At 42.6% G+C, this 26,702-nt stretch overlaps 2 protein-coding genes across 2 annotated transcripts; one reads left to right on the forward strand and one right to left on the reverse strand.

The window, feature by feature from the left end:
- Positions 1–1,095: 1,095 nt before the first annotated feature.
- cox4i2 (cytochrome c oxidase subunit 4I2) lies at positions 1,096–4,446 on the forward strand. The gene is made up of 5 exons (XM_049755691.1): positions 1,096–1,259; positions 2,706–2,808; positions 3,160–3,327; positions 3,407–3,538; positions 4,244–4,446. The coding sequence occupies exons 1-5, from the start codon at positions 1,257–1,259 to the stop codon at positions 4,375–4,377; spliced, it is 540 nt and encodes a 179-aa protein (XP_049611648.1). The 5' UTR covers positions 1,096–1,256; the 3' UTR covers positions 4,378–4,446.
- A 582-nt stretch (positions 4,447–5,028) lies between these two features.
- Positions 5,029–26,461, reverse strand: bcl2l1 (BCL2 like 1). The gene is made up of 3 exons (XM_049755690.1): positions 26,296–26,461; positions 21,673–22,377; positions 5,029–6,529 (listed from the first exon to the last, which is right to left on the reverse strand). The coding sequence occupies exons 2-3, from the start codon at positions 22,201–22,203 to the stop codon at positions 6,386–6,388; spliced, it is 675 nt and encodes a 224-aa protein (XP_049611647.1). The 5' UTR covers positions 22,204–22,377; positions 26,296–26,461; the 3' UTR covers positions 5,029–6,385.
- Positions 26,462–26,702: the final 241 nt, after the last annotated feature.

Raw genomic sequence — 26,702 nt, forward strand, 5'->3', positions numbered from 1 at the left:
TTTGCTCACAGGCTCGAGAATCTTGCAAAATTAGCAGCAGAGTTGATCTCTCGATAGCCAAGATTTTTCCTGCTCCGGGTGATGTTGAATCCTCTTTTGTTTTGATCGCCATTGCAGGGCAATTCTGCAATTTGTTTGGACTGACGTAGGCCCAATTCTACTTGAGTTTCTTCACAGAGTGGCAGCTGCCATTTCCAGCTGAGAGAAAAGGCAGCCACAATCTTTTTTCACCAAACTCCTGACATATGGCTCTTTTGACCTTGGGCTCCTCTACAAACAAGCAGAACAGGCTCACTGGGGTTTATCAGTTGACAGAATAAATTAAAAATAATATAATATTAAACTCGCCCGTCTACAGTATAATGCTATAAAATCGATAGGACAGATGAAAATCTAAAGTGAAAGCAACTCAAGACATTTTGAAGGCAAGTGAATGAAATATTCAATGACTAAGTCAACAGACTGACCTGAAGTCAATAGAAGATGTTTATTTCTTTTGAAAAAAAGTGAAGCAAACGACTGTAACTGGCAGAAAAGTCTTAGGTCTTCGACACAAAGACAATGCATTTGGTAAACATAATAGTTGAGTTGAGTTGCAGATTAAATAAAAAAGTATCTGCCTGGTTTCGGGTCACAGCTAACATTTGCTGTAACGTACAAGAAGCCGTCCTTGCCTGACCCAAGTGAGTCTCCTCCACTTTTTGCTTTCTCTGTGCTGCTGTTGGCTCACTAGCCGCCCCCACTCATGAGCATTTTGTCTCTGGGCTCTTGGCCAGACCTCGGTCAAAATAAAATAAAATAACATCCTCAAGCAGTGTGGAGCAATCAGCCGTTGAATGTATTTTTTTTTTCATATACCATGACCTCCCACGTAATATATATAAATACCGGAAAAATGATCCTCATTAAAAAAAAAAAAAAAAAAAAGGGCAGTGAACGAACTCCTCGTGTCCTTAAATAACCTTCCTGTGGCACAAAGTGAGCAGTGCAAGAAAAAAGGGAAAAAGACAAAGTTTCTGCATTTTTACAGCCTGCTGCATGCAGTAAACATCTTTCCACATTGTTCATAGGCATAATTCTTCTAATGTGAATATATTTACAGATGTTTTCTAACACCCTGTGCAAGTTTGCCCTGTGCTTGGGACCCGCCCACCCGCTGCTTCACTGTCATTTGTCCCTGATATCCAAGCAGACACAAGACAGGAGCAAAACAAGAAACTTTTATTCCCCCTCGTAGGATTTGCACTACCACCACCATGGTGAGTATCCATGATTACAATCGGAATACTCTGACAAAACAAAATGGAGAGAAAAAAACACCCTCTCTTTCTCAACTGCGCCACTCTGGAACTCCAGTGGAGAGAGTGGTGTACGTGCAGCAGAGACGGTAAACAATGCAAGGAATTAATCTGTATCAGGGTTCTCCGAAGAGGCAATCATTGCCCACTGCACTTATCGGATCTGTGCAGAATATTCATTCATGTACTTACTAACAATGTGTCTTGCGTAAAATGGGACAAAGAAGCTCGGTTATTTTCAGGCATGCCGTTGCCTTTCACCACAATAACTTTTAGGTCAGCTTGCTCTCAAAATTTGACAACATGCCAGTTTCCACCATGTTCACTTTCAGTGAGCATTGCCAGCAACTTTTGTTAGGAATGAAGACTTGTTTGCAACACTGAATTAAGACACAAAATAAACCTTAATGCAGCTGGCATGCTTTATAAATAAATAAACGCAGTCAGCTAACTTTGCAAAACCAAAGCAAAAGTTCACTTTGAACAAGCTCATGTCTTTCACTCCCATTCAACTCGAGATGACACATTTCACGTCTTTTGACAAAATTCATTAAGCACAACACATGCATGCATTTTAAGTTATTTGAGGACTCTAAATTGATGAATGTGAGTATGAATGATGTTTGTCTCTATGTGGCCTGTAATTGGCTGACCACCAGTCCAGGGTTTTCTCCTACTCTCACCCAAAGTCAGACGGGAGAGCTTCTAACCCCCCCCCCCCCCCCCCCTCATCTTGGTGCCAAGCACCTATGTTGCGCTGAGGGGCAGAGCTTCATTTAGTCAGGCCATAACTTTGTCTAATGGAAAAAAGTGCTTTGCTGCCATCTTGTGGCATTTCTTGACAATTACTGACCTGTTTGGGTGGGCGCCAAATTAGTTATGGATTTTCACGGGGTTCACGGTAAAATACATTGAGGACTACCTTTGTGTGGACTCAAAAGACGTGACTATGCAATTAAAATCTAAACATGCAAATGCAAAATAACTTGAGAAAAATATCAACAAATCATTGATAGGGACCGATTTGAGCAACCATGTGGCACAAATGAGGAATAGAATAATCATAATACATTGCATTAATGAAATTAGAAAGTTAAAAAAAAACAGTAACATTACATGTTCACATAATAAATAACACAATATTCAACAAAAGAGTACAAATTAACAAAATAATACTTATAACATTACAATCGGGACCTAGCAGAGTCGCTACTCAGGCCCTGATAAGATATGAATATACTTTTGCAACATGAAAAATGCAACTAAAATGTAATAATCGGCAATCACAAGGTAAAAGTGAAATATTGTTTTGCTCACGGGTTTACGTTTTGTGCTCTTGTGGCGAATTTATTATGCTCAAGTTCTTTCAGTTTGTTAATGCAGATTTTATGCACTCTGTGTTTACAGATGCTCGCCCTGACTGCGGGGCGTGTAGGAACAGGGTTCCTAGGCAGGCGCTTGGTGACACTCGTGACCCCGAGCAGCGCCACCGTGGCGAGGCACGGTCACGGTACAGTATCATATTTGAGTCTCCTTGGAGGAGGTGGGAAGAAGTATTAAGATGGTCATGAATACCTAAGAAGAAACAGCTCAAACACATGTTCCTCAGGGTCACTTTTAGAACTTGTTAACAATAATAACAAGTCTGAAGTGCACCATCCATGACTGAAAATACGAGCTAGTACATAGATCGGGGTGAATGAAACAAAAATACTTTTTTTCTTGCTTTCTGTCTTAAAAAGGCAAACTGCATGAAATAGCAGATATCAAACTATAACCAAGATGACTTGTCATGCAGGGATTGTTTTGTGCAATGAGACCCCCGTCTTAAAGTAAGTAAGCTTTGCATTGTTTGTCGCAGGTGATGTAACCCAGGCAGCGGACATGTCCAAGCCAATGTATTGTGACCGTGTGGACACCCCGTTGCCGGACAAAGCCTACAAGGATGAGCTGAGTGCTGCTGACAAGAGCCTAAAGGAAAAGGAGAAAGGGCCCTGGAACCAATTGACCAAAGAGGAGAAGATAGCCCGTAAGCTCCTAACACTGACACAATGTTTGCAATAAAAGAGTCACTAAAACGTCCATGATCTCGTCCAAACGCGTGGCAGTCTACCGCCTGATGTTTCGTCAGACTTACCCAGAAATGAAGCAGACCACGGCTGAGTGGAAGACTGTCATCGGCGGCGTCTTCATCTTTCTGGGTTTCACCGGGCTGGTTGTCCTGTGGCAGTCTATCTACGGTGAGTTCGGGGCGCTCGTTGCACGTCATTTTTTTTTTTTTTAAATTCGTCTTCAGGTGCCGTGTTTGTCTTGCACTCAATTTTACACCTTCAGAGGTAGTAACATAATGTACACACTAAAAATACCAACAGTGTTAAAAGTTATGGAGCTTTTTATAACAATTTAGCCGATCAAGTGTCAATGAGCCAAACTTCTGCAGTTGCACGTGTCGTCGTGTCTTTATAGTGTCAATATATTTCAGAGAACGGAACATCATTATTGCCACAAGTCCTCTACTTTTTATACTGTTCTGTGGGAAGGTAATTGTCCGTACCGCTATTAAAGGACAGATATTTTTGTCTCCGCGTTTTGAAAAGCACAAGACACGAGTCGGTCAGTCCGCGAAAGCGTTTTCCTGTTTACATTGTTGTAGCCAATAAGAGAAGAGAATGGTGTCACGTGGTTCACGGTCAGGCTTTCACCTTCACATCTGACGATAAGCTGACAACAGATGATCATTTTTAGATACCGCACTTCGTCTATCATTACACACATTTTTTGGCATTTTGGTATGGATGGTGGACAGCATTATAAGTGAAAATAAACTCGACTGCAAATTATAATGGAGTGGGTTCAGAGACTGAGCAGGTGAGAAGGAACTTGTGTGTTGTTACCTGTTCTCAGATACATGATGGACTGATTTCCTGATATTTGAATGTCTCCAGTGTACCCTCCGCGTCCCCGGACCTTTGACAGCGAGTGGCAGGCCAAACAAATCCAGAGGATGTTAGACATGAGGATGAACCCAGTCGAAGGTCTCTCCGCCAAGTGGGACTACGAGAAGGGCCAGTGGAAATGAAGATGCAGCAGGACACTGATTCTGCATGGTGTAACTTGCACAATAACAATAAAGATTGATCTCCGTCCAGCAGTTTGTCGTTTGTGAGCATTGAAAATGTTGTCGTATGAGACGCGATAGACTTCTAGACTTTTACTTGGAAAGTATTTTTGGGTTATGTCACTGACTTATCCTGATGTCTGACTGGCAACAGGTAGATGGATACATTTATTGTATCTTCAGCCATCAAACAAAAGCGCGTGATATATATTAAACATGAGGCACCCAGTGAACCTTCTTGGGTCATGTATTCTTGCGCAAAGGTGCAACCATTCCTAACTGTGATGAACATACAACTGCAGCTTCATTATTCCTCTTTTGCAAACTTTCATCTGAGCTGGACGCTTCGGCCGGCCGGCCGGCCCTTCCGTCTGACCGCATTGGTGCGATGATGGCAAGTGGGCAAGATGCGCAAGCAAAGGGGGATGGTGGTGACGAGGCGAAGTGAGCAATCATCAAGGTGACTGGTTCCATATCTCCAAAATTCAATTAGGCTCCTCAACCTTATAAAGAATTGAAGGTGATTGTTGGATTATGGAGATGGTAAATCTTGACTTTTAGCGATTTCCAAACAGGATGTAAAGTGCAAACCATGAGACAAGCAGACATGAATGCATCATAAACTTTTATTAACTGCTCATATTGAAAATGTTTAACAGGGGGTGTTAAATGATCAGTGCTATCAACATTACAACTTTACATCCAAATATCTAACATGCTGAGAAATGTTCTATCTGCGGTGTGAGCTGCTACGTTTGCTGCAATTGTCAGCTACTGTCTAGTAAACGAGGAGAACGTGCGCCCCAACACACACGCGCGCGCACATACACGGCAGACTGTGCTCTGGCTGGCTGAACGTAAACATTTATTATTAAAAAAAAAAAAAAAAAATTAAAACTCCACTCAAAATTGAGCAATAAATCAGCTGGGAGAGCTGGGGTTCAATTGTCTTAAAAATCCAAATACAACTAAAAGCAGATGAGCAAAATGTAAGCTCGCTTTTGTTTCATACAGCCGCATTCGACAGCTAAAATTTCTTCTCATAAACAAAAAGCACCACACATTACAAACTACCATGCGAGACAGTATCAGAGAGGAATGCAGCACTTTGTTTATTATTAATTTTCTTTACTGTTCCGGTAACCACATCCCGCCCTTCGCTTTCCATATGGCACAGCCATGCTCGAGCTTGTGACGTCTGCCAGCGTCAGGAATGGCGTCGACACAAGGCCAAAGGAGTAGCCAAGGCTGACAACATGCCGACAATTTAGATCGAGTTTCGGGAACTTACGTGGCCCCGGCCTCAAAAAACAAAAAAAATAAAAATTACAAAAAAGAAAATAGATAATGATGCAAACAAATGTTCATTACTATATATTATAATTTGTGGCTTCCATGTTTTCATAAGTTTTGGAACAGCTTTTTTTAGGATTTAAATAGACTACTTGCAAAAAGCTATACAAGGCTTTCAGGTGCAATATCAGGATAACCCTAAAAGACATACACCTTAATAGGTAAATTTCCATTTGACCTTGTGCTACACGGTCATTCATTCTGAAACTGCACCTGAAAGCCCAAAAGCTCCAAATCTTTGTGGGTAGTGTGCACTGTAATGTTTGTCAGGCTGGTTCACATACTCTGGCGGCTGGCCCATCAACCTTTAGCCTCCTCGGAGTATCAAAATGGGTAGTTTAGATAGAATGAATGTGTGCACGATTACAGAGAAAAAACCAAACAGGGGCCATAAAAAGGAAGAGATTTCCTGAAAATAACATGTCTACGTGTTTATGCTGAGGTTAATGGCAGGGGTGGAGGGGTAATGTGAACACAAAGATTCTTTCCTTCCACTTGTTTCTCACAGCATTCCAAAAACAAGGTCAATTCTCAGTCCAATAGGGGATGGCAAACAGAATCTTCAAATTGTGTCGTGTATTTGTGTGTATGCGTCTAAGTGTGTAAGATGAGGGCATCACAGGCGCTTCTGGGCGAGGAGCGAGCCCACCACCACACCGGTCACCAAGGTCATCCCAGCCAGCAGCCACTTCTTGAAGCTCTCCTGGGAGCGGCGCATCTCCGCTGCCGCGTCGTGGCCAAAGATTTCAGCAAAACGCTCCTGGAAAACAAACATAGGGAACATAATTTAATGCTAACAGTTAAATGATGATGATCAGGTAAAATTGCACAAATCTAAATAAAGAACAGCCATGAGCTCAATCCAGCCCACCTCTTATTCTGTAGTCCGTCAGAGTTTAATTCAATTCAATATACGGTGCACGATTCTCCTTACTGAATTGGCTCGATTTATTCTTTTTATTTTTTAACTTAATTTCATATGTTTATTGTAAATAAAATTTAGAAAATCTGTAGTAAAATATGTGCATTTAACAAAGTGTTGAAATTGGTAACTTGTTTATGGTTTGTCTAAAAAATGATGTGCCTAATCTTTCAAAATTAAGCATGGGCCATGAGCACAAAGGTTTAGGTATTGCTGCTGACTTACAGTAACTCCGCATTTGCATTACCTCTGAAAACCCGACAGCAACCAGCAGGGGGCACACTTATATCATGTCTAAGAACCGGAAACAAACTTGGTTTCTGCACCATCATTTGCATATTAAAAACCTCACCCAATATATTTACATACTTATATCATGTCTAAGAACCGGAAACAAACTTGGATTCTGCACCATCATTTGCATATTAAAAACCTCACCAAATATATTTACATCCAGGTAAAACGTATCTTACATCTCGGCTATCAAGTAAACACACAATGACGCCTTGAGAAGTCATGCCTCAAACTCCGTAAGCCAATCATTTTTCAATATTAAAGCAATTCGATGAGCCCGAGTCTGATGTGATAACTGTCCTGGCCCCATTTAGAGGTGCCACCTACTGACAAATAAAATGTATTGATGCATGAAGTCCACCACCTCCTTTATTTAGAATTTCTATCAAGCTGTCCATAAAACCTCCATCTGGTGGCCCTCACAAATTTCATATGGCCCTCATGCATCTCTGGTTGTGAAATGCTATTTTCAGTGAAGGATTAACGTCTTCAAGACTGTTAATGAACAAAATAGGTTTTCATTAGCCTGGTAGGCTTCATACGTCCACCTACAGCTGTGTAGAGAGTCTACGTCACCATAGCAACACAGTTAAAGAAAATGAAAAGTTCCAACGACCACCTTGGTCACGACTGTGTATGGTAAACACCTTTTAGATACAACGGAGGAACCTTGGAATTTGCTACTAGTCCCTTTTGCCCTCATTCCAGTAATGCTGTAGGAGAGTCATGTGAGATGTTGACATTCTTTTGCAGCTCAGGGCCCACATCGCCACCACCCACTGAAATCATTTCCTGGAAATAAAAACAAATATCTTTCACCATTAGGGGGCGTCTGTCAGGTTCCCAATGGACAGCAATCTGACTCAGTGCTGATGATGCCCATGTCGTTCTAAGTGCCTTCAAAAAATTGCCAGTCATTCTCAATTAGTCAGACAAAAATGACCCATGACTAATTCTGCGTGGAGGGGCGAACCAAACAAGTGGAACATTCTGGCCTTGTACGGGAAACTGCAGACAGATAAGGCAGAAAAGTGAAACTGTTGTGGAGGTGTTGATGGCTGCTTCTGGGAAACAAGATGACTATAGAAGAAGTTCAATAAGACGAATTGGCCTGTTATTGAATCAGTGAGACACCTTCACTCAATCAGGTTTATCACGACAAGATAATACGATTTCAATATTAGGACTCATGGGGTCCTTGAGTTCCGTAAATTTTCACTCCAACTTCAAATTCAATAGCATCATGTGTGCACAGGATGACAAAAACTTGAGTGCGTAGGAGTGCATCGTGTAATGTCGTTGCACTGACAGGAACTTCTAAACCAACAAATCTTGCAAAGGTTTCTAAGAATTTTGCTGGGTGTCGACATGCTGCTGGAAGATAAGACGGTGCAATGACCTCAATCCTATACGTGTTTGTGTACGTAAAACCTGAGTGCATAAAAAGCAATTGTCATGCAACTTTTTAGTATCTTTACCATTATCTAAGTATTTAGTGTTGATGTGTGTTCATTGTACAAGAAAAAGAGACCACTGTGGTGAACAGAAAAAAAAATATGACCGTTCTCTTCTGGCATCAATCGTGCTTGACATGACTGCCGAAAAAGATAAACAAATGCACCTTTTTACTTTTGGGCCTATATTACGCAGTTCAACGTGACTCCTAATCAGACAAAATGGTTCTGACGCAAAATCGGTTTGGATTTTAACACGCGTTTACTTTCATGATAAATGACAAAAGCAGCTGTATTCTCCCTTGAGCGTGAGCAATATTCGGATGACATATGATGCAGTATTTGTTCACCCCTCCAAAGTATCATCACAATGACTAAAAAAAGAAGTGAGCTCTGAATTTCTAAAGAAAATGAGCTCTTGCACTGATGTTCGATGCTGTGGGTGTAATCCAAGTGGTTATGTCCATTCATCTTCTGTCAATGTTTACTAATTTTAACTGCATACAAGGTTCATTTAAGGCAACAAACATTGACCGTACCTCGCCTCTTGCTCTTGGCATTGACACGTGGCCACACAAGATAGACAAAGTTGCACTAAGTAGTATTTGTTTTGAAATTAATCAAATCTTTTGGACTTTGGAGGTCCTGCTGTATCAAAAAAAAAAAAAGCCTTGGATATGTGAGGACATGGCAGAAGGTGGTGACGGCCATGGATTCCAACCTTCCAAGCGTGGGCCTTGATTCTTAACTTGTATAAGGAATGCGGGGAACCCGCAGAGAAAAAGACTGCTTCTCTTGTTTCTCTGTCGCCTTGACTTCCTCAACAAGCCTCGATTGTAGTGCATGCCGAGATTAAGAGCAACCCTCCAGATAAACATAAACCCTGAGTGAACCCACCACCACACTGCCATGACTTCTGACCCAAATGGGGCGGGGACAGGATGACAGGACACACTTACTCAAGCAGACCAAAGCTGTCACCAGGGATTGGCAAATTCTGGAATAATGAGTCATGCTTGCTTTCAATAGTTGACTTCATTCTTTCTAACTAGAAATGGGCGGCCTGAACAAAGGCTATGCAACTCTTGTGTAATCAGTCAGAAGCAATGTGAGCAATGTGGGTGGAATGGCCAAGTACCTTGTGATGAGGGTGACTGACACCTATACGAGGGACAAGCCAGGGCATGTCAATAGTGCACAAGCTGTATCGATCACTTGGGAGTAACAAAAGATGCAAACCCTGAGGCATGCTGCTGATGAGCTTAAATTAACACACAAGTCCTCAACAATAGTTGTGAATAGTTAACAAATTCAAAGGCTTGTTGCATTTCTTGTTGCCATAGCGACATTGCATCATGTACTTAATCGGCCTCTATTCGTATATTGAAAAAATAAGAATATTTCGTAAGACAAGGGTGGACAACCAGATGAAGAGCAAATTTAGCTAGTAAACGTTTGATTATGCTGGTTGCGATGCAAAATGTAAATGTGCTGCTTTGATGACATTGTGAGTGTTGCGTAAATGAGCTTAAATTATCATTACACGAGGAAAATATTGTCCTTCAGACAGACATGTGGAGAGGTCCACTTAAACTTAGGCGCTACGATCAGGGAAAACACGTGTGATGAAAAATACTTAAGCAATGTTATTTGAAGGTTGAACAGTGCCAAATTCAATTTCTCACATTTCCTCATTGTTATATCTTTCGCTATTCATTCATTTGCATACCAAGCATTCATGTGCGATTGCACATGTTGAGGTGTTCTTGCGTACGACATGCACGTGCATGGGTATCTGACTCAAAATACTAAAATTGTGCACCACTCCATCCAGATGCATACTCTACCATTTGCATCAGCTCCATTTAAACAAGTTTTACTGCCTGTTCTCCACCCATTGGATTAGATATTCATTGTAATTCAAGGATCCCGAGGGCCACTCCTTTATTATGTAGTAGGAAGGAACGTATTCCATCAGCCCCCCTCCCCCCCTTTAAAGCCACCATTTTCTTTCATTTCATACAAACGCACCTTTTTCTTTATCCACTCCCACGTGGGAAATCCCGTAACATTTTGAAACTTTTCACTTGTTCTGAATTTTGGCCGGGGGGGGGGGGGGGGGGGGAATGGGTGGTAGGGGAGGAAGCCTGGAGGGCCCAGAGATTAGCTGAAGAAAGAAACAAGGTGAGTGAGAAAAAGGGTTGAGAGATCATGCGGTTGGTTGCCACAGCAACGAGAAAGCAGCTGATTAGTGTGGCTGACAAATGGTCCAAACACTGCAGCATGTGGAGAAAGAAACGTTTTAACGATCATTAGCAGGAGCTTCTTATTCATCACCTCGGACTGGTTGGTTGCGTCTGTGTTGCGCCATAACAAGTCCAACACACAAGTGACTTTTTTTCCATGCTGACAGCAAAAAACAAAAACAAAGGGAAATTCGATCGCCAACAGTAGCTGAGAATGATCAACGGTCCCTATCCATCAAATTGTCAATAACTGCGATGATTAACTGGGCATGAACATAAAAACTAGAAATACACGTTGCTAAATAGTATCTCCCCAAGCGGCCTACATTTTGTGTTACAAGTACCATAGTTTCCAAATAAGGTAATCCGAAATGAAGCCGTTAAATGTCTTTTGCTTGACACTGAACCCATGACATTTTTTTTTTTTATGGGCCATGAAAAAAAAAAAAGTAATCAATACCAAATAGACACATTTTTGGCCCGTGTGAAAACCAAAATAATGTTACCAACACATTAAATATCAACATACCCCACCCAACAAGAGCGATTAATGACCCTAAGTTTAGCACCAAATTTTAACATGCCACTATTGTGACCACCAGGCTGGGGAAAAAACACAAAAATGGCATATTCAAACCTCTGAGTGGGAGAAAAAGTGTGGACATGGCGACATGGCCTTTAGGCTTCAATTTTCTGTTCTGATTGGCCATTGTCAAGTCCCCACACTTTTCCAACCAATTCCGATCAGTCTGCTTCAAACTACATTAGTCTGATGAACTTTTGGACCAAACAATGCTTATTTGACGCTGGAGTGCAGCAGAGAGTTCCAGGCAGTTCAGAATGACCAAGCGTTAAGTATTCACCTTCAACACAATGCTGTCAAAGCTATTCTTGCGCACACAAGCATTTTTGTACAATGGTGCGAAGAGCGTGCCAGAGACTTTCAAATGGACACAAAGTCACAGAAACACAAGAAGCTACAATGGAAAGTTTAGGACTGTGTGGGAACTCACTTGATGTAAAAATTAAATTAATACATGACTCAAAGAGCAGCATTCTTCTGTGCTGATTAGCCTGAGTCCGTTTTAAGTGATCACACATACACACTCCTCCCGAACGAGCCTTTAAATTCCGGATGCCTTACTTGTAAAGTTCTTATCTAAGTTTCTGTTAAGTGAATGAATCGGTCATGTGGAATTTGTCATCTCTTGCCTGCTTAACTTCCTGTGACCAATTGAACTGTAGCCCACTTGTTACATCAACAAGTCACATTGCCATTCCGGGCATTGCTGTCCGTCTGTAATGTTGTACCCTGAGAAACCCCTGTACATTTTTCAGACCACTTTGCGTCCTGACCCACCAGTAGCACTGGTTTGGACAAACAATGCATTAATCTTGAAACTCAAAGGACTGAACTTCCGTACCCATTAAGACCCCAAAAGAGCCAGGGACTATTTGAGGAATGTCGCTAAGCAACCTTTCATTTGGTTGCAACACATGCACATGCGTGCTAGCACGTCCTTCCTCTTGTGTTTTTGTTTACAGAGCAAACTTGCACTGATGTAAGGTGACTGACGAAATGCTGTTTATTTACAGTGACAGAGTGATCCGGTGAGGTAACGTGACCCTGCTGCTTGCCCAGTCCCTAAACACATCAGCCAATCACTGTGACACACTACTTCAATTAGATTTGTTAACTTGTTAACTTACTATACACTTTGACTTGCAATTTTCTTAGCATTTACTACAATAACCTCACAAAGTTTTCCTCAGCATGAAAAAGGAATGTAAAGCAAAACATTTTTTGAATCTACATCTGGAAAATCTACATTCGTGCCAAGTCAGAACAAAAGATTGTCTTCCAGGAAAAATGCCCCCTCGGTATGATTCCTTCCTTTTTCCAAGGACTTCGTTTTTCCAACTTCATCACGATCGCTTTGACATTTGAGAAGCAAGGAAATCTGCCAGCAATCTCATATGACCAGGGCAGGAAGGGATTGTGAGCACAAAAACCTACAGCCCAGTTCAATCGGGTAAATCAAGCGATAAGCCGATTCCCTGGCATGAGAAGCAAAGAAAGCGGGATGACGTCAGCAAGCGGCTCAGAAACATCACCCACAGCACGGTGTACACGGTGCATCCAAAATGAGAATGATGACGAAGACACAGTATTGAAGAAATAAAAAGCACAAAGCAGCAAGCCAAGAGTTGCCCAAAGGCATATAAAGGACTCAAACCACGAGGAGGCAAAATTATCTGGTATGAATGTTAAGACATCTTTTTTCCAGTTCCAGTAACTTAAGGAAGGAAAGGTGGATCCAGCAATGTCGGGACAATGGCTGACGCTCTACAAGTCTGATGAGGGCGGTGGTTCTTCTGTGGAGGACAAAGACGCTAAGCACACATACAAAATTGCTAAAACAGGATTTGGATGACGCGGCCCAAAGTTTAGCATGCCAAAACTGTGGCACCACATTGAAAAATACTTAAATCAAGCAATACTCTTGTTTACAAGTCATATCTTGTCATTATGCCATTACGGGCTCATGTGTCGGATTTTGAGGAATTTTTTTTTCAGTTACAGATGTGGGAAAAATGAAGCACCTAGTTTAGCAGCAAGAATCAACCAACACTCTCCATGAAATCCTTTGCCAGTTAGCAAGACTTCCTAGTAAACAATTCCTGCATGTTTATCACCAGCTCGGTTACTCTCCATCATTCATTAAAGCATTTTGTTCTTTTAATTTCACATTCTTGGCACTGGTGCCCAAGATCAGTGATAAGAGGCGTGTGTTTGTGTGATGGATTGTTTCCAATAAGTGGCGAAGAAGCAAGAACAAATGAGGATATTAAAATATTAAACCTCCCTCCTTGTAGTAACAATGCTTTTACTTGTGCCAACGAGCCTCTAAGTACGCTTTCCTCTGTTTTAGGACCTTGGTACCAAGGCTTGCTGAGCTTGTGTGTTGCACTGACAGTGAGGCCATGAATTAAAGACAAGATTAATGAGTCAGGACATGAAGGCCCAGACACCAATCTGTTCCCACTCAGGGGGATCTCTTTCCACAAAACCCCATTCTGTCAACACGCACACAAAATTTACACAGCAGACATACACTGGAAAGTAGTGTGTGTGTGTGTGTGTGTGTGTGCGCGCGTGTCAAGAGTGACAGTACAGTACATAAAATCTCCCCAGGAGAACCCTGAACCTTCACCCAACACGTACATAGGAATTTACAGTACCATCATTGCTCGAGTATGAGATTGTATAATATATAGAGTATGAGATTTCTTTGCAAAGTTTTTTTCCTCCCCAGAAAAACCATGACTTTAGGTTGTGTTTACACCTGTCAGGAATGGTTAGAATATATAAAAGGTAAAAAAATAAAATAATGGTTGGGTACAAGTTTCCACGCTACCTGATAGCCATTTAAGTTTTAGCTTTTTTCTTTAATTGAAATTCTACTATTAAGTTGAAATTCTACTAGTGATATGTGGGAGGATGGTAAATTAAGCTTTCCATTGCATTCTAAAACGTATATGCATGTTTTTTTAATTTAGAACTATTAAGACATTACGTGCACTCCAACTGATTGATGCTTGAGCCTTTTAATCTTAAATTAATCTACATTTAATGCTCTGGCCAGGTCCATGCTTCCTGATTAAGCTTACATTAATGCAAGAGTGTAAACCTGGGATGGAAACCCAGAAAGGACGAAGAAGGGGTGCTGCAAAGTCAACGATGAGGGGAGACACTTGAAAAGGAGCATGATTTGTGGAGCAGGATTTCATCTTCATGTTGTGCACAAATTGTTTTATTATCTGCACTCTTATTGCTTAGCCGCTGACAATATCGTTATTGCCTAGAGCGCCCCAAGGCTGAAACCAGTCTGGGATGCGCACGGGTACCGTGGCCTCGATGCTCTTTATCATCATTTAGTCCTCATAAGTCGGGCAGTGAGCATTTGCATGAAAGCCTCATCAACATACCCACTGCTCTCCATCTTTACACACGCCACAAGCCACACTAATCCTGCGATATGCCATATAATCTGATCACAGATACGACAGAGGAAGAGAGTGCATTGAAATGAGAGGGGTGCGTGGAAAAAAAAAACAAAAGACAATAGGGTTAGCTTTTTTAATTTTGGTGAAATGAGAAAGGGGGCTGGCTACCCGTAGGGGTAGAGCAGAGAGGTAAAAATGGAGGCAAGATGATGAGTGGGGGCTGGGGGGGCTGTTTGCTCATGACCTGATTTTACCACTAAGCCTGAAAGGAGTGGAGCAGCACACCAAAACGATTCTTGCCTTGGCTTCACAAAGCCACAGTGCACCATGGTGTCACCGACTAGCTACGACCTCGTCGAGCTGAGTCACCGGGACATATCGGCCATTGTGGCTCATCTTTCGCCGCATGGGGCTTCTTTGTGTCTTTCATGGGGGGTGACTATGTACGTATGTGTGTGTGGGATTCGCTAATGGGGGAAGTCTTCACGCCGCTGGACTGGCAACACTTTTGTGACAGCGCTGCCAGTCTAGACAGTGAAGACGCTGCTAATCTGTTATACATCTGGATGCATAAATGAGAGCATATGGCCCGTCTCACACGGATGACAGCAATGTATAGAATCATCGTGCAAAATTGTCAGCACCATAATGTCAGCAAAATCTGACTGCTCATTTACACACGAGTTTTTGTTTATAGGCATAGTTTCACTTAAAAATTGTACAAATGTTTTGATTTTGGCCTCAACAGTAATTCTTTGATTTCTGTAGTCCATCATTAAAGCAGAACTATCTTTTGTGTTTCATCGAGATAAAAAATTCACAAACATCTTTTACTTTGGAAAACAATTAACTGTGGCTCTCACTATTTAATATGTTCTAGAATTGATTACTCCATTGAATAATCAAATACAATTTTGCAATAAAGTGCCATTTTTTCCTCAGATTACTGTTTATTTGGCATTGTTTAGTGATAAAAATTAAACTAAAAGAGTATAACATGAATCCCTCTTGTGTGATGATGCTGTGTTTAATAAAAAATATAGGTTTATATAATGTTTAATACACTACACAATGGGAAAATATTTTAATCAGATTCCTGACCGAACCACTACACATAGATGCCATTTTAAGTAAATCTACTGTACATTGTTGCTAATCATACAAAAATAATCTTGCCTCTACAAATAAATTAAATCCACTCGCATCTATGTATACACCAATCTAATAGAACTGTCATTAGATTTTGATTACGAAAGCATCTTTGTTGCCACATAATCATCTACTTACATATGGTTGGGAAGGTGATTTGCTGTACAGTTTCATCTAAAGGTGGCTAAACAAATCAAAACAAAGAGGGACCAACGGGCGCACCTTCTTGCATACCAAAACTTGCAAATGACATTCCTGATGTTTTCATTGCAGAGCAGCGGGAGACTCAGATGATACAATCTGTTCATTGTCATTGTCAGCTTGGGACTGACACACACCACTGAGTACAAAGAAACACAGACTGCCAAGCTGTGTATTATGGATGTTTTTATAAAAAAAAAGAAAATATAAAAAAAAAAAAAGTGGCCCACCCACATCCAGAGACACAAACACGCGTACTGCATATGGAAACAATAGATACGCATACATATGAGCACATTCAGATCAGTACAGAGCCGCCCACAAAAACGAGCTAAAGTGCCTTCCACTGATCAAATCTGGATGCGAAGAGATGTTTTGCTGGAGCTTTGTCTTTGTGTGTGTTACATGTATAAACCCTTAATGACGCTGGGTTAAAAACAACCCCATTCGGGTTAAAAATTTGAAGAAAAAAAATGCACATAACCCTGGGTTGGTCCAATTTTTAACCCAGCAGTCAGAAGTTAGCAAAATTGCAGGAGGTTCAACCTTAAGAATGATTAAATAAAAACAACAACAACCTAAATACGTGACCAGTTGTGTGCACAACTCTAGCAAACACGTTTTTTTTTTTGCACGTGCATGTGGCTGGCTTCAGGTCCTTTGTTTAAAATAGTCATCGGTCCAGCGTGGCGCTGTCCCCGATGTTTATTAGCAAAGCTACACGTGCTCTGAATTGGCAAGAAATTCTCTTTCATTTAGCCACAATCTCAATGGGGACCGACAGGCCGATGTGGACGCGGACATGAGGGGCACATAAAGATTGATGGGGAAAGGACGTATTGAGCGAGAGAGGTGAGTAGCGGGGTGGCGAGGGAGGCGCAGACTGAAAAATAAGGGACAAAAATCGATCGGAAGCCCGGCAAAGAGATGCAAGAGACGTATAGAAGATAAAGGACGAGGAGCGGAGGAAGAGGCGGGCTGGATGCGTCCCGAGGGTGAGATTTCCCTCTCTTCTAGGGCAGCCAGTCTGACAGATGACTGTGGATCTAACCACCTCTATGTTAATTACATGAGAGGGGGGACACAGATAATAACCGATGCTTTTTAAGGTGGTAAGATTTAGAGTCCCATTTAGCGAAAGGAGGAACTGCATGGTCGTGTCCATCTGGCCATCTTCTAGTCTGTTACCTTCACAATGGTGACCTGAAGGCAAAACCACACTGCGCAATGCAGCGTTTGATGGAAATAGAATGGGGAATTCCAAAATGGGAATAAGACATGAATTAATGAGCTACTTCAAAAAGAAAGACCATCAATATAAAAATCTATCAATAATATGGCACCAACATTACACAACTAAATCATGATGTTAATGGACAAAGAGGGAAGTTTGAGATGCTTTTCCATGGTTTTGTACCACAAAAAAAGCTATGCGTTGGTCTTCCTTTTAAATGCTAATTAAATTTGGTGGTAAGAGAAGAGGCAATTTAATGGCAACCTAAATGCCTTTTACATATTTAGTGGCATGGAACAACTGGACTAATGGCCTTTTAGTACTTTTCTTCTTTTACAGGTTTCTGCCCCAAGCATTAGCTCCACCCAGCTGCCATCGAGCTTCTTCAGACCAGAGAGACTTTTATGTCTGCCAGAGGAGGGGGAAGACATTGTTTCCCTCTAAAGCGAGTTAAGATATTATTCTTCCCTAATTGGTAATAAGGCTGTAGCCCGACCCTGAGGCAGCTCGGTCTCCACTGAGTAATCACTGCAATCGCTTCCTCGGCTGGTAACAGTGTTATTAGGGTCGATGGCACTGCCGCTTCCTCCCCTGTCTGTCTATTATCTGGCAATATATGGCCTTTTACTCAGGCACTTCGCTCGGTCGCGGCTCTGGCCGAGAATATTTATCTCCCATCAGGAACCGCTAATATGGCACTATCTCAGCAGCTCGCTCAGCACGGCCTCCAAAATAAGCTCCGGCGGGATCGTTTGCTCGCCTGGCTGGTGGTATTAATGACAGCAAGGTTTGCGCTACACTGCAGAACCTGTGACCCCTGCCACCTTCCATCTGAACACTTAGGTTGGATGACAGGTTTTCAGAATCATTGTACTCACAATGAGGAACTGAAATTGTAATTTATAGTCTATATTGCAAAGAATTGTCACGATGCCTGCGCGTTTTCTGAAGCCTTATTAAGTTTTATTGGCTACATTCGATTATTTAAGATAGTCGAGAAATATTTTCATTGATACAGTAACTTGGAATGAGAAATATTCTTTCTACGATGGGATGTTTCAATCTAAAATGAAGACTCCTTGAGAAGCAGCTGTTTTCTAAACACTCCTGGATACGCCCTACAAGGTTGTGCAGTTAAGAGTCTTACAGCACCCCACCCCAGCCCAGTTGATTTAACTGGTCAGTTTGACAAGGTCATATTGAGATAGATGATAGATTTTCATTATTATTGTTAGCTGGGTCTATAGGAAAAAACTCCCGTGTTGAAATGCCAAGTGAATAAAAAGCTGGACAAAGATTTTAACAGTGATGTAAATGGTGTCACATTTTTAGGACATTTCAACAGCGCGCTTAAGTGGCATTTTAGGAGATACAGGTGGAAGTGTCAAAATTAATCAATAACAAATCAATTTTCAAATTGCCCACATTTAATAATCAAGCAATTTTTTAGAGCAGTTTTTAACTTATGATTGTCCAAATCTTCTGATTTCAGGCTCTTACAAGTATTGTGTGAATTCTCTAGTCGTTCATGAAAGCAGACTGATTCATCTAGTGTGTTATTGTGTTTGTTTTGTGATGTGAAAAATTATGCAGGGAAATCCCTGTCCTACTCAAATCTTGACTTGTTGAAAATGGAGCCGCCTACAAGTGGGTGTCAAAACTTCTAAGATGACTGGAGGGTCGCCCATTATCTGTCAACTGGTTCTTGTTTCCCCACTTTTATCTCGCCTTCATTTTACTGCATACCGAAATGCTTCATTTGAAAGCGACTGAGGAACTGAGTGAAAGAGAAATGACCTACGTGGTGCAGACTAACAGACAAACATTTCATCAGCTAACATTGAGGAGGGCACACCTGCCTCACGGCGATGATCCAACATCTGCCGGTGGCATATCCCTGCGAGGATGTGCCAGGGGAAAGGAAGGCAGGTTGCAAGAGCTACAGAGGGGGCAAAAAAAAAAAGAGAGAAGCGAGCGAGAAAGCGTCTTGCGTGGGTTTTGCAACGGGTGCCTTTCGGGGAATCTGGGGTGTTTTGAATTTGAGCCGTCGAGACCACAAAAAAAGAAGAAGTGAGACAGGCTTGTTTGATGAGGAGACTAATTCAAATATGAACCGGGGGGGGGGAGGGATGCTACGATACTCTGGTGGTAAAACACTCAAGTTTCCATCTGTGCTGTCGGGACTGCCCTGGCGGCTGGAGTGTGCTCATAAATAAGCAAGAAGGGTTACACTTATATGCTCTCTGCACAGTGCAATAAAAAGCCAACCGAAGAGGGGAGGGCTGGCTTTGGAGGAACTGGCACCATGCGCGCCGGGAAGTGCTATCATCGGCAGGAGAAGTGAAAGCATAGACGCTGAGCCATTTAACTTTCATTCACTTACTTCTCCCGGTCCAGGTTACGTTGACACGCAAACACTCAATGACGACTCGCAAGTGTGACAAGGGTGTGTTTGTATATCGTCACATTCTTAAAATAACGGCCTTGATCACATTTTCATGAGCAATAAATTGCCTTAAATATCTTAAATCTGCAACATCTTTAGGTAAACAAATTCCACCTCTTAATTCCACCCCTGAAATGAAATTGTAAATATTAGCAGTATTTGGTTCAGTTTTTTTTATGTTTTCTGAAAGATTGACAGGCCATTGTGTTAAGGTGATATGTGATTTCCATTCTATTTAGTAAGCATACAAGGATTTAGTTAAGTATTTTGCACAGAGTGTATTCCAGAAAGATGCCATCTCAACACGAGCAGCAGCAATATGTGAGGTGAGCTCTTATTCAAAGCGCTGAAACTGGACATACAGCCTCCAAAAATGTACGATGCTCAACATGCCAGGCTCGCCAATTGTACACTCGATTGGCCACCATTCAAATTGAACACATGGAGAAACATTAAATGCCTGCTTCTATCGTTGTACGTTACATCCCCTTTTAAAATGGGCATCTGGCGGTGCAAAGAGACAAAAGCTGCGGCCTGCCCAGTGAGCTTTCCTCCTAGGTGCACAACGCAGCAGCCGCTGGGATGGCGGTTGCCATAGCGTCGGCCTTTGACCTGCCGCTATACAGAACACCAGAGTGGACATAAACAGCCCCTCCCCGTGGCTGCCGTTCTCCTTCATACCATCAAATGGCTGGCACAAAGGAAAAAGCTGACCTTAACGGTTCTGCAGTGCACGCACGTGCACACACGGGTCAGACTGTACTGGGACGGCCTGGCCCTAGCCAACCCTGTGCGAGAAAAACATAGCTTTCATGTGCAGGCAGCTCCCACGGACAAACGCTTGCTAGAGGAGAGGCCGGGGCAAGGGAGGAGAACAGGGAGGAGAAAAAAAAAAAGAAAAGAGAGAGGATGGCCAAGAACCAATCGAGTGACCGTTGTGAAACAAAGGACTATCTGTGATGGCCTGGAATCTTCCCCACCCTGAGATGATACAACTCAGCCCCCAGGCACGGCGGGTGGACGGCACGGCGGCTCCAAAGGCTGATGTCCTCCTGTGTTCATTGAGCTCATCGAGCGTCTAGTTGTTGATCAATTAGCCAGCAGCTGAGCAAGCTGTCATTTGACCATTGTTTGTGCACAATCTGTGTCTCTGTTGACAGCGTTCTATCTAGTCTCAAGTCTCCCATGACCCTCTGACAATACCCCACCAACACGTCATGTCAAAATCACATCATAAACAATATGGTAGAAATGTTTCGGGACTTCTTTATCAACAACGAACCACTCCTTCCGTGTCGAAAGAATCCAAACACAAACAAAAAAAATTCCAGAGCCAACTCCAAACACACACAAAAAAATTCCAGAGCCAACTTGAAAACGTTAGGCCACAGTCTGGAGATTTTCCATTGGCATCTGCTAGTTACTGTAAGGTACTACTTCTGAACCCGAGTTCCAAGAGTACACCATGGAAGACGCTACTCTCACTTTCGAGATGAATATTGGGTGAGTGAGTGTGGGATCCGCTTTAACCAGTGTCCCATCTTACTCGGCGACATGTGCATGCACCGTCTACAGCAACAAACTCATCTAATCGTCATTGCTTGCATCAACATGTGTCAACCTGACGGTTTAAGCTGCGTTTAAGAAATATTTATCAAATACGTAAATCAAGAAATTACTCACAATTACGGATCACGTGATCAGATTGCAACATCTCGAAGTGCTTGTGTGTCGTTCCGACAGATGGGCTCAGTGCGCTATGAGTTTCCTGACACGGTTGACGGGTGATTTTTTTTTTTTTTTTTAAAAAAAGCCCAACGGGGCGAATCAAAGCAGAACCAAACCGGTATTGTGCTGTGAAAAGAAGCAAGTCTGACTTTTACGATGCCCAACCGCAACGAGCCTAAGTGAACAACTCAGTGAGTGAGGTGCATGCATTTGAGACTCACCCAGCCTCCTTGGCTCTCTATCCAGGGCTGAAGGTGGTTATCCAGGTATACCGTCATCCACTCGATGATCCTGCCCACCAGAGGGCTCATCTCCTTCTCCATGCACTCGACGCACAGCGCGCCGCCAAACGCAAAGAGCCCCACAATGCGGCCCCAGTTGATGTCGTCCCGGAATACCTCATTCACAACGTTCTCAAAGCTTTGGTAGGCCGTGGCCGGCGTGATGTGTAGCTGTTGGTCCAGGTCGCTGAAGGCGTGGGAGTAGCGCACCTCAAACTCATTGGCCGAGTCCCGCAGGGCCTCCTTCACCGCGTTTAGGCTCGCCGTCTGTCGTAGCGGCGACGCTGGGGGACTGGTGCCATTGGTAGTCCCGTTGGCGGGCGTCTGTATGCGCTGCTCCTCGCCTGAGGCTTCCGCGCCGCCGTCAGTCCTGTTCAAGTCCTGCGTGAGTCCAACGAGGTTGAGGGGGTAGTTTCTCTGGGAGAGTTTATAGCCAATGTAAAACACAACAAGTTCTCGGTTTTGAGACATATTGGAATCGAGCTTGGGAAAGTGCTTCTCTTCGTTCCGGGTCCCTTCGAGTCAAGACACACGCACGCAGCACCTCCCCTTTCTTCAGACCACCATGGCCAGCCGAGGTCCAGAGGACACGTGAGGGGGCGGTGACCAAAAACACTATACAAGGCTGACAATCCAGTTCAGACCCTGTGGAAAGACACAACAAGGAAAGGCTCAAAGTCTGGACAGTTTACACCGAGTGTGTGCGTGCTAGTGTGTTCATATAGTTCCACCTCTCAGATTTAGACAGGTGGGGTGAAAGTTCAATCCCTCTAATTGGGATGGTACATATGGAGCAGATGGTAGTTCAATTAATGAGATGCTCGTGTGCCTGTGCGTGTGAGCGAGGGGGTTGAGGAAGACAAAGGGAGTGGTGGGGCACTGAAGGTGAGGTTTAGGTGAGTGAGTCTCGAGGCTCTGTCAACTGCTCACATAAACTCCCACCTTTCGCTTTTGACTTGCTCTCATCTGCACGTCAGGCAGAATGAAAATGAAAAGCACATTTCCCAGACACAAAGCGCGAGCGCCAATGTTATCGATGTTGGCGGTGGCTTATTAACTTTGATTCATAACATCATTAACACGATGGGTCAACGCTCGCGGCCGTCTCGTCTCTCTGCTGGCGCCGTCTCTCTGCTGGCACTGTCTCAAAACCAAAATGGCACTTGGTGGACCACAGATGAGCGTCACACCTTCAACCGCTTGTACCAGTTGGGTGGTGTCAACGTCATAGCACTCGCGGATATACAAGACAATGCTGGGTTAGCGTCTTGTCAATATGGCAGGTCTGTTAATTAAGGTGGGTTTCCGCAACAAAGAGAGAGAAGGGGGGGGGGGGGGGGTGTGTGTGCTTCTTCCTTCATTTTGTGCCGTCACTGTCGCAGTGGCTGTGGGCACAAAGAAGGGAGGATCATGAGCAAACCCCCAAAGACCTTCTGCTAGCTACCATGCAACAAGCAGGCCAACAACAGAGACAGGTGGAAGTAAACCAAGACAGGTAAGCGTCAAATGCTTTGTGTCATCCCACCCTAGAATAGATATTGAAACTCATGCCTTTGCAGCGTCAATAATGTTTTTTATTTTACATTTGAAAGGTTCAGTGTTGTGGCAGCAGTTGTCACAGCATAGTACCAACAGTCTAATCTGAGCTATAACGTACATCATATTATGTACACCTTTCATTGGAAATACCAATTGGTAAATATCAAAGACATCACTTGAGATTTATGCTCAGTGATAAACCACGTTCAATTAGAAGCTGAGTGATTAATCAACTTGAGCAATGAAACGGATTGTATTTTTCGGGGCAGTATAGCAGCTTTTGTAGTTTTAAAGCCCATTTACAAATGAAGCAAAAAATACAGGGTTTCTGAATCATGCTCCCTTTACCAATCGTCAACCAAATCAGGTCAGTAAAACAAAGGCACACGCGTATCCGGGATCTTTGGTGAATTTAGCAGTATGATCGATGTATTGAGCAACAAATTTTCAACAAAACAACTAGTGAGTTTAATTTTTTGCTCAAGAAAAACTTCCACAGGCAGAATCACTGAAAATTGACAAAGACCTGCTTGACCATTGCAAAAGCAGAGTTTTATTTTTAGCGTAACAAGCATCGATCGACGTGTTGAAAACTTACGACAACCTGAGTTTGCCTTGCTTCACCGGCACAACTTTACATCAGACATGCATACGAGAGCTGGAGGGAGTGTAGCCTTGCTCTTGGACAGCAGGCATACTGACCAGACCAGCCATGCAAGGTGGTTTGTCATCTCATTTTCCACTCATCCAATTAAAGTCTTAAACATTAAAAAAATATATTTCTTAAGGATTGTGTTTTGACAGTGACAATGTCCTTTTCTTGATATCTATAAAAAAATAATTACCGGCTACCTTACAGCTGGTGAGGGGGAAAAACATGTTTCAAAAATTGTTTGGTATGAGGAAAACAGCAAGTCAGCCACATAGTTAACAAAATAAAGTAAAATTGAAAAAAAGTCGACAAAATAAAATTAAAAATACTTTTGAAAAAATACAAAAACTGACAAACTAGATCTTAAGTTAATTACTTAAAGCAAAACTGTTCTTTGCTTTTGAATTTGTCAATATTATACTTGAGCTTTAGGGGTTCTTTTCAATTGTATTTACTTTGGTTCTGGACAGAAGAAAGGTCAAAATCATTTGAGAATTGTACTTTATTACACAAAGCTTGGTGACTTTTTTTTTTTTAAATAAATGCAGCAATCGACAAATACTCCATGCATGGGTAAAAAACAAAATATGAAAGCTTAAATAAAACAATCCGTTTTCATTCCAAACATTTACCATAATTACCAAACATTTAAATTTGACTTTGAAACCCTAGTCAAAACGAAATAATCAAATAACTCTGGTCAAAAAAAGGGTGGTGGCTCAAAACGTGTTTGGCATACTGTCGCCCTTTTATTTTTAATATACGCTAAGAGTGAGAGAAATTTGAAATTGAGGAAAAAAGATTTATGTGGGGAAAACGCAGTGCGGTTAGACAAGCTTACTCGGTACAGCAGCAACAACAAAAATAAACTATTAACTATTTTTTAAAAATAAATGTACAGACGTGTTAATAACTTCTCGTTATTGTTGTGAAAGGCCACATTTAATACACAGCTTGTGCATTGAGATGAAACGAACGAAGACATCCCCGATGGATGAAGCACAAAAGCAGGCGAAAGTAGGGGAAAAAATACTTCTGCAGTTCAGTTATACTTAAAATTGTAAACTAGAGTTAACACGTTGCTGTTATGACATTTTGAAAGCGAGCCTGGAGCAGGCTGACGGACGTGGTCGTGTTTACAGTGGCCACATGTTTTCAAGCTCCACGGACCACGTGGCTCTGCTAGCCACGTACCACACGTAAACACAAGGGCAGCACGCGTGCTAACTTGTACCCCGCAAATGTGGCACCTGGACGACACAATTCGTCCCTCTCCGAACAGAGACATCACAAATGCCGTCTTGGCTCAGCTCTTTTTCTTTTATCACGAAAAGGAGATCCCAACAAGGCAATAGTCCAAACCTCCTCATTAGCATCTATTTGATTGGCATCCAAAAGCTGTTAAGACAATACTACACACACGCGTGAACGCCAAGTGTGCGGGGGAGGAAAGATGGCGTCTTACCTGCACGTTTGTTAAAAAGACGACGACTTTGCCCCTACTCGTTCCCGTCTGCCAAACTATCAGAGTGTTCGAGAATTTCAACGGTTAAGCCCACTTTTGTGTGGCGGAGAGCGTGTACACTAATAGTAATCAGTCTGCTCCCCCCTCCCTATCCCCATGCACGAACACGCCCACTTGATAATTACGTAACAAGACGCTTTCAGGAGCCTGTGGAGAATTTCCCTATCATCATGAAAAACGCAGTTCAATTACTGTTTTTCCAGTTCGATGCCGATAAGGGCGCCACGCCTGTCGTAATTACAATCTAAAAAAAGCTTTAGAAGTGTTTAATCTGCCAGGCGGCTATGATGTTCACGTAATGATAAAAAAAAAAGGCAGTGCTGTTTGAAAAAAAAAACAAAAACAAAAAAAACGGAAGACGTCTGGCATTTCCTATTGGGGGGAAATGAGTTGTGTGGGATTGTGAAGGCAGCGCGAGCTCTCCTGTCATCATCGCTGAGCGAAAACGCATGCAATTAATAAAAATTCATTATAAGACACCGCCCGGACGCGAGTCCAGCCATTTGTACTTAACACATTTGAACGATAACGGTCGCATCGCTTTGCCAGCTCTAAATGAGCTGCACGTATGTAGCTGTCATTGAGTTGCAATCGCATTCAAGCGGAAATGAGAGCAAATGCTCATTCAGTTATATCCATTGTTTTAATATGCAAAAGAACATCGTTTTAATTCAGAGGGAAAAACTACTCGGATGAAATACTGGTGGGGGACTCCCAATTCTATCGACCTCCGTCCTCTGCTAGCAAGAGTAAAGAAACGTAGCCTGTCTCCGCCGTTTTTTAAAAACCACAACCGCCGATCAAACGTAGTGTCTATTTTACGAAAACAAACAAGGACGGCTCTTACTTGTACGGCGGTTCCCAAAGAACCATTTCTGGTCGCCTCGGCTTGCAGTATTCACCCGAAAGAAACAATCCAGTCATTGCAAAACTGTCGAGCTAAACGCCGACGATCGATAGCTAGAAGTAGCTAGTGGTTAGTTGGGTAGCAGGTACCGCCCACCAAGCCACTTCAGGAAGACGCAGTGCGCCTCCCAGTGGTCACTTCCGCCTTGCACCCGCCCCCATCGACAGGGGGAAATTTCTCTACCCTGGCAAGCAAGACCAGGGGAGATGTATTGATGCGCATTGCTGAGGCGGGGCAAAGCTGAGGAAACAGACACTTCCAAGGAAAATGGAGTTTATCGCTGAATTAAACTACCGTCTCTCACGCGCGCCATTCTGAATATGAGAATGGACATTTGCTACCGAAGC

This window comes from Syngnathus scovelli, chromosome 2, assembly GCF_024217435.2.
Source record: "Syngnathus scovelli strain Florida chromosome 2, RoL_Ssco_1.2, whole genome shotgun sequence".
NCBI lineage: Eukaryota > Metazoa > Chordata > Actinopteri > Syngnathiformes > Syngnathidae > Syngnathus > Syngnathus scovelli.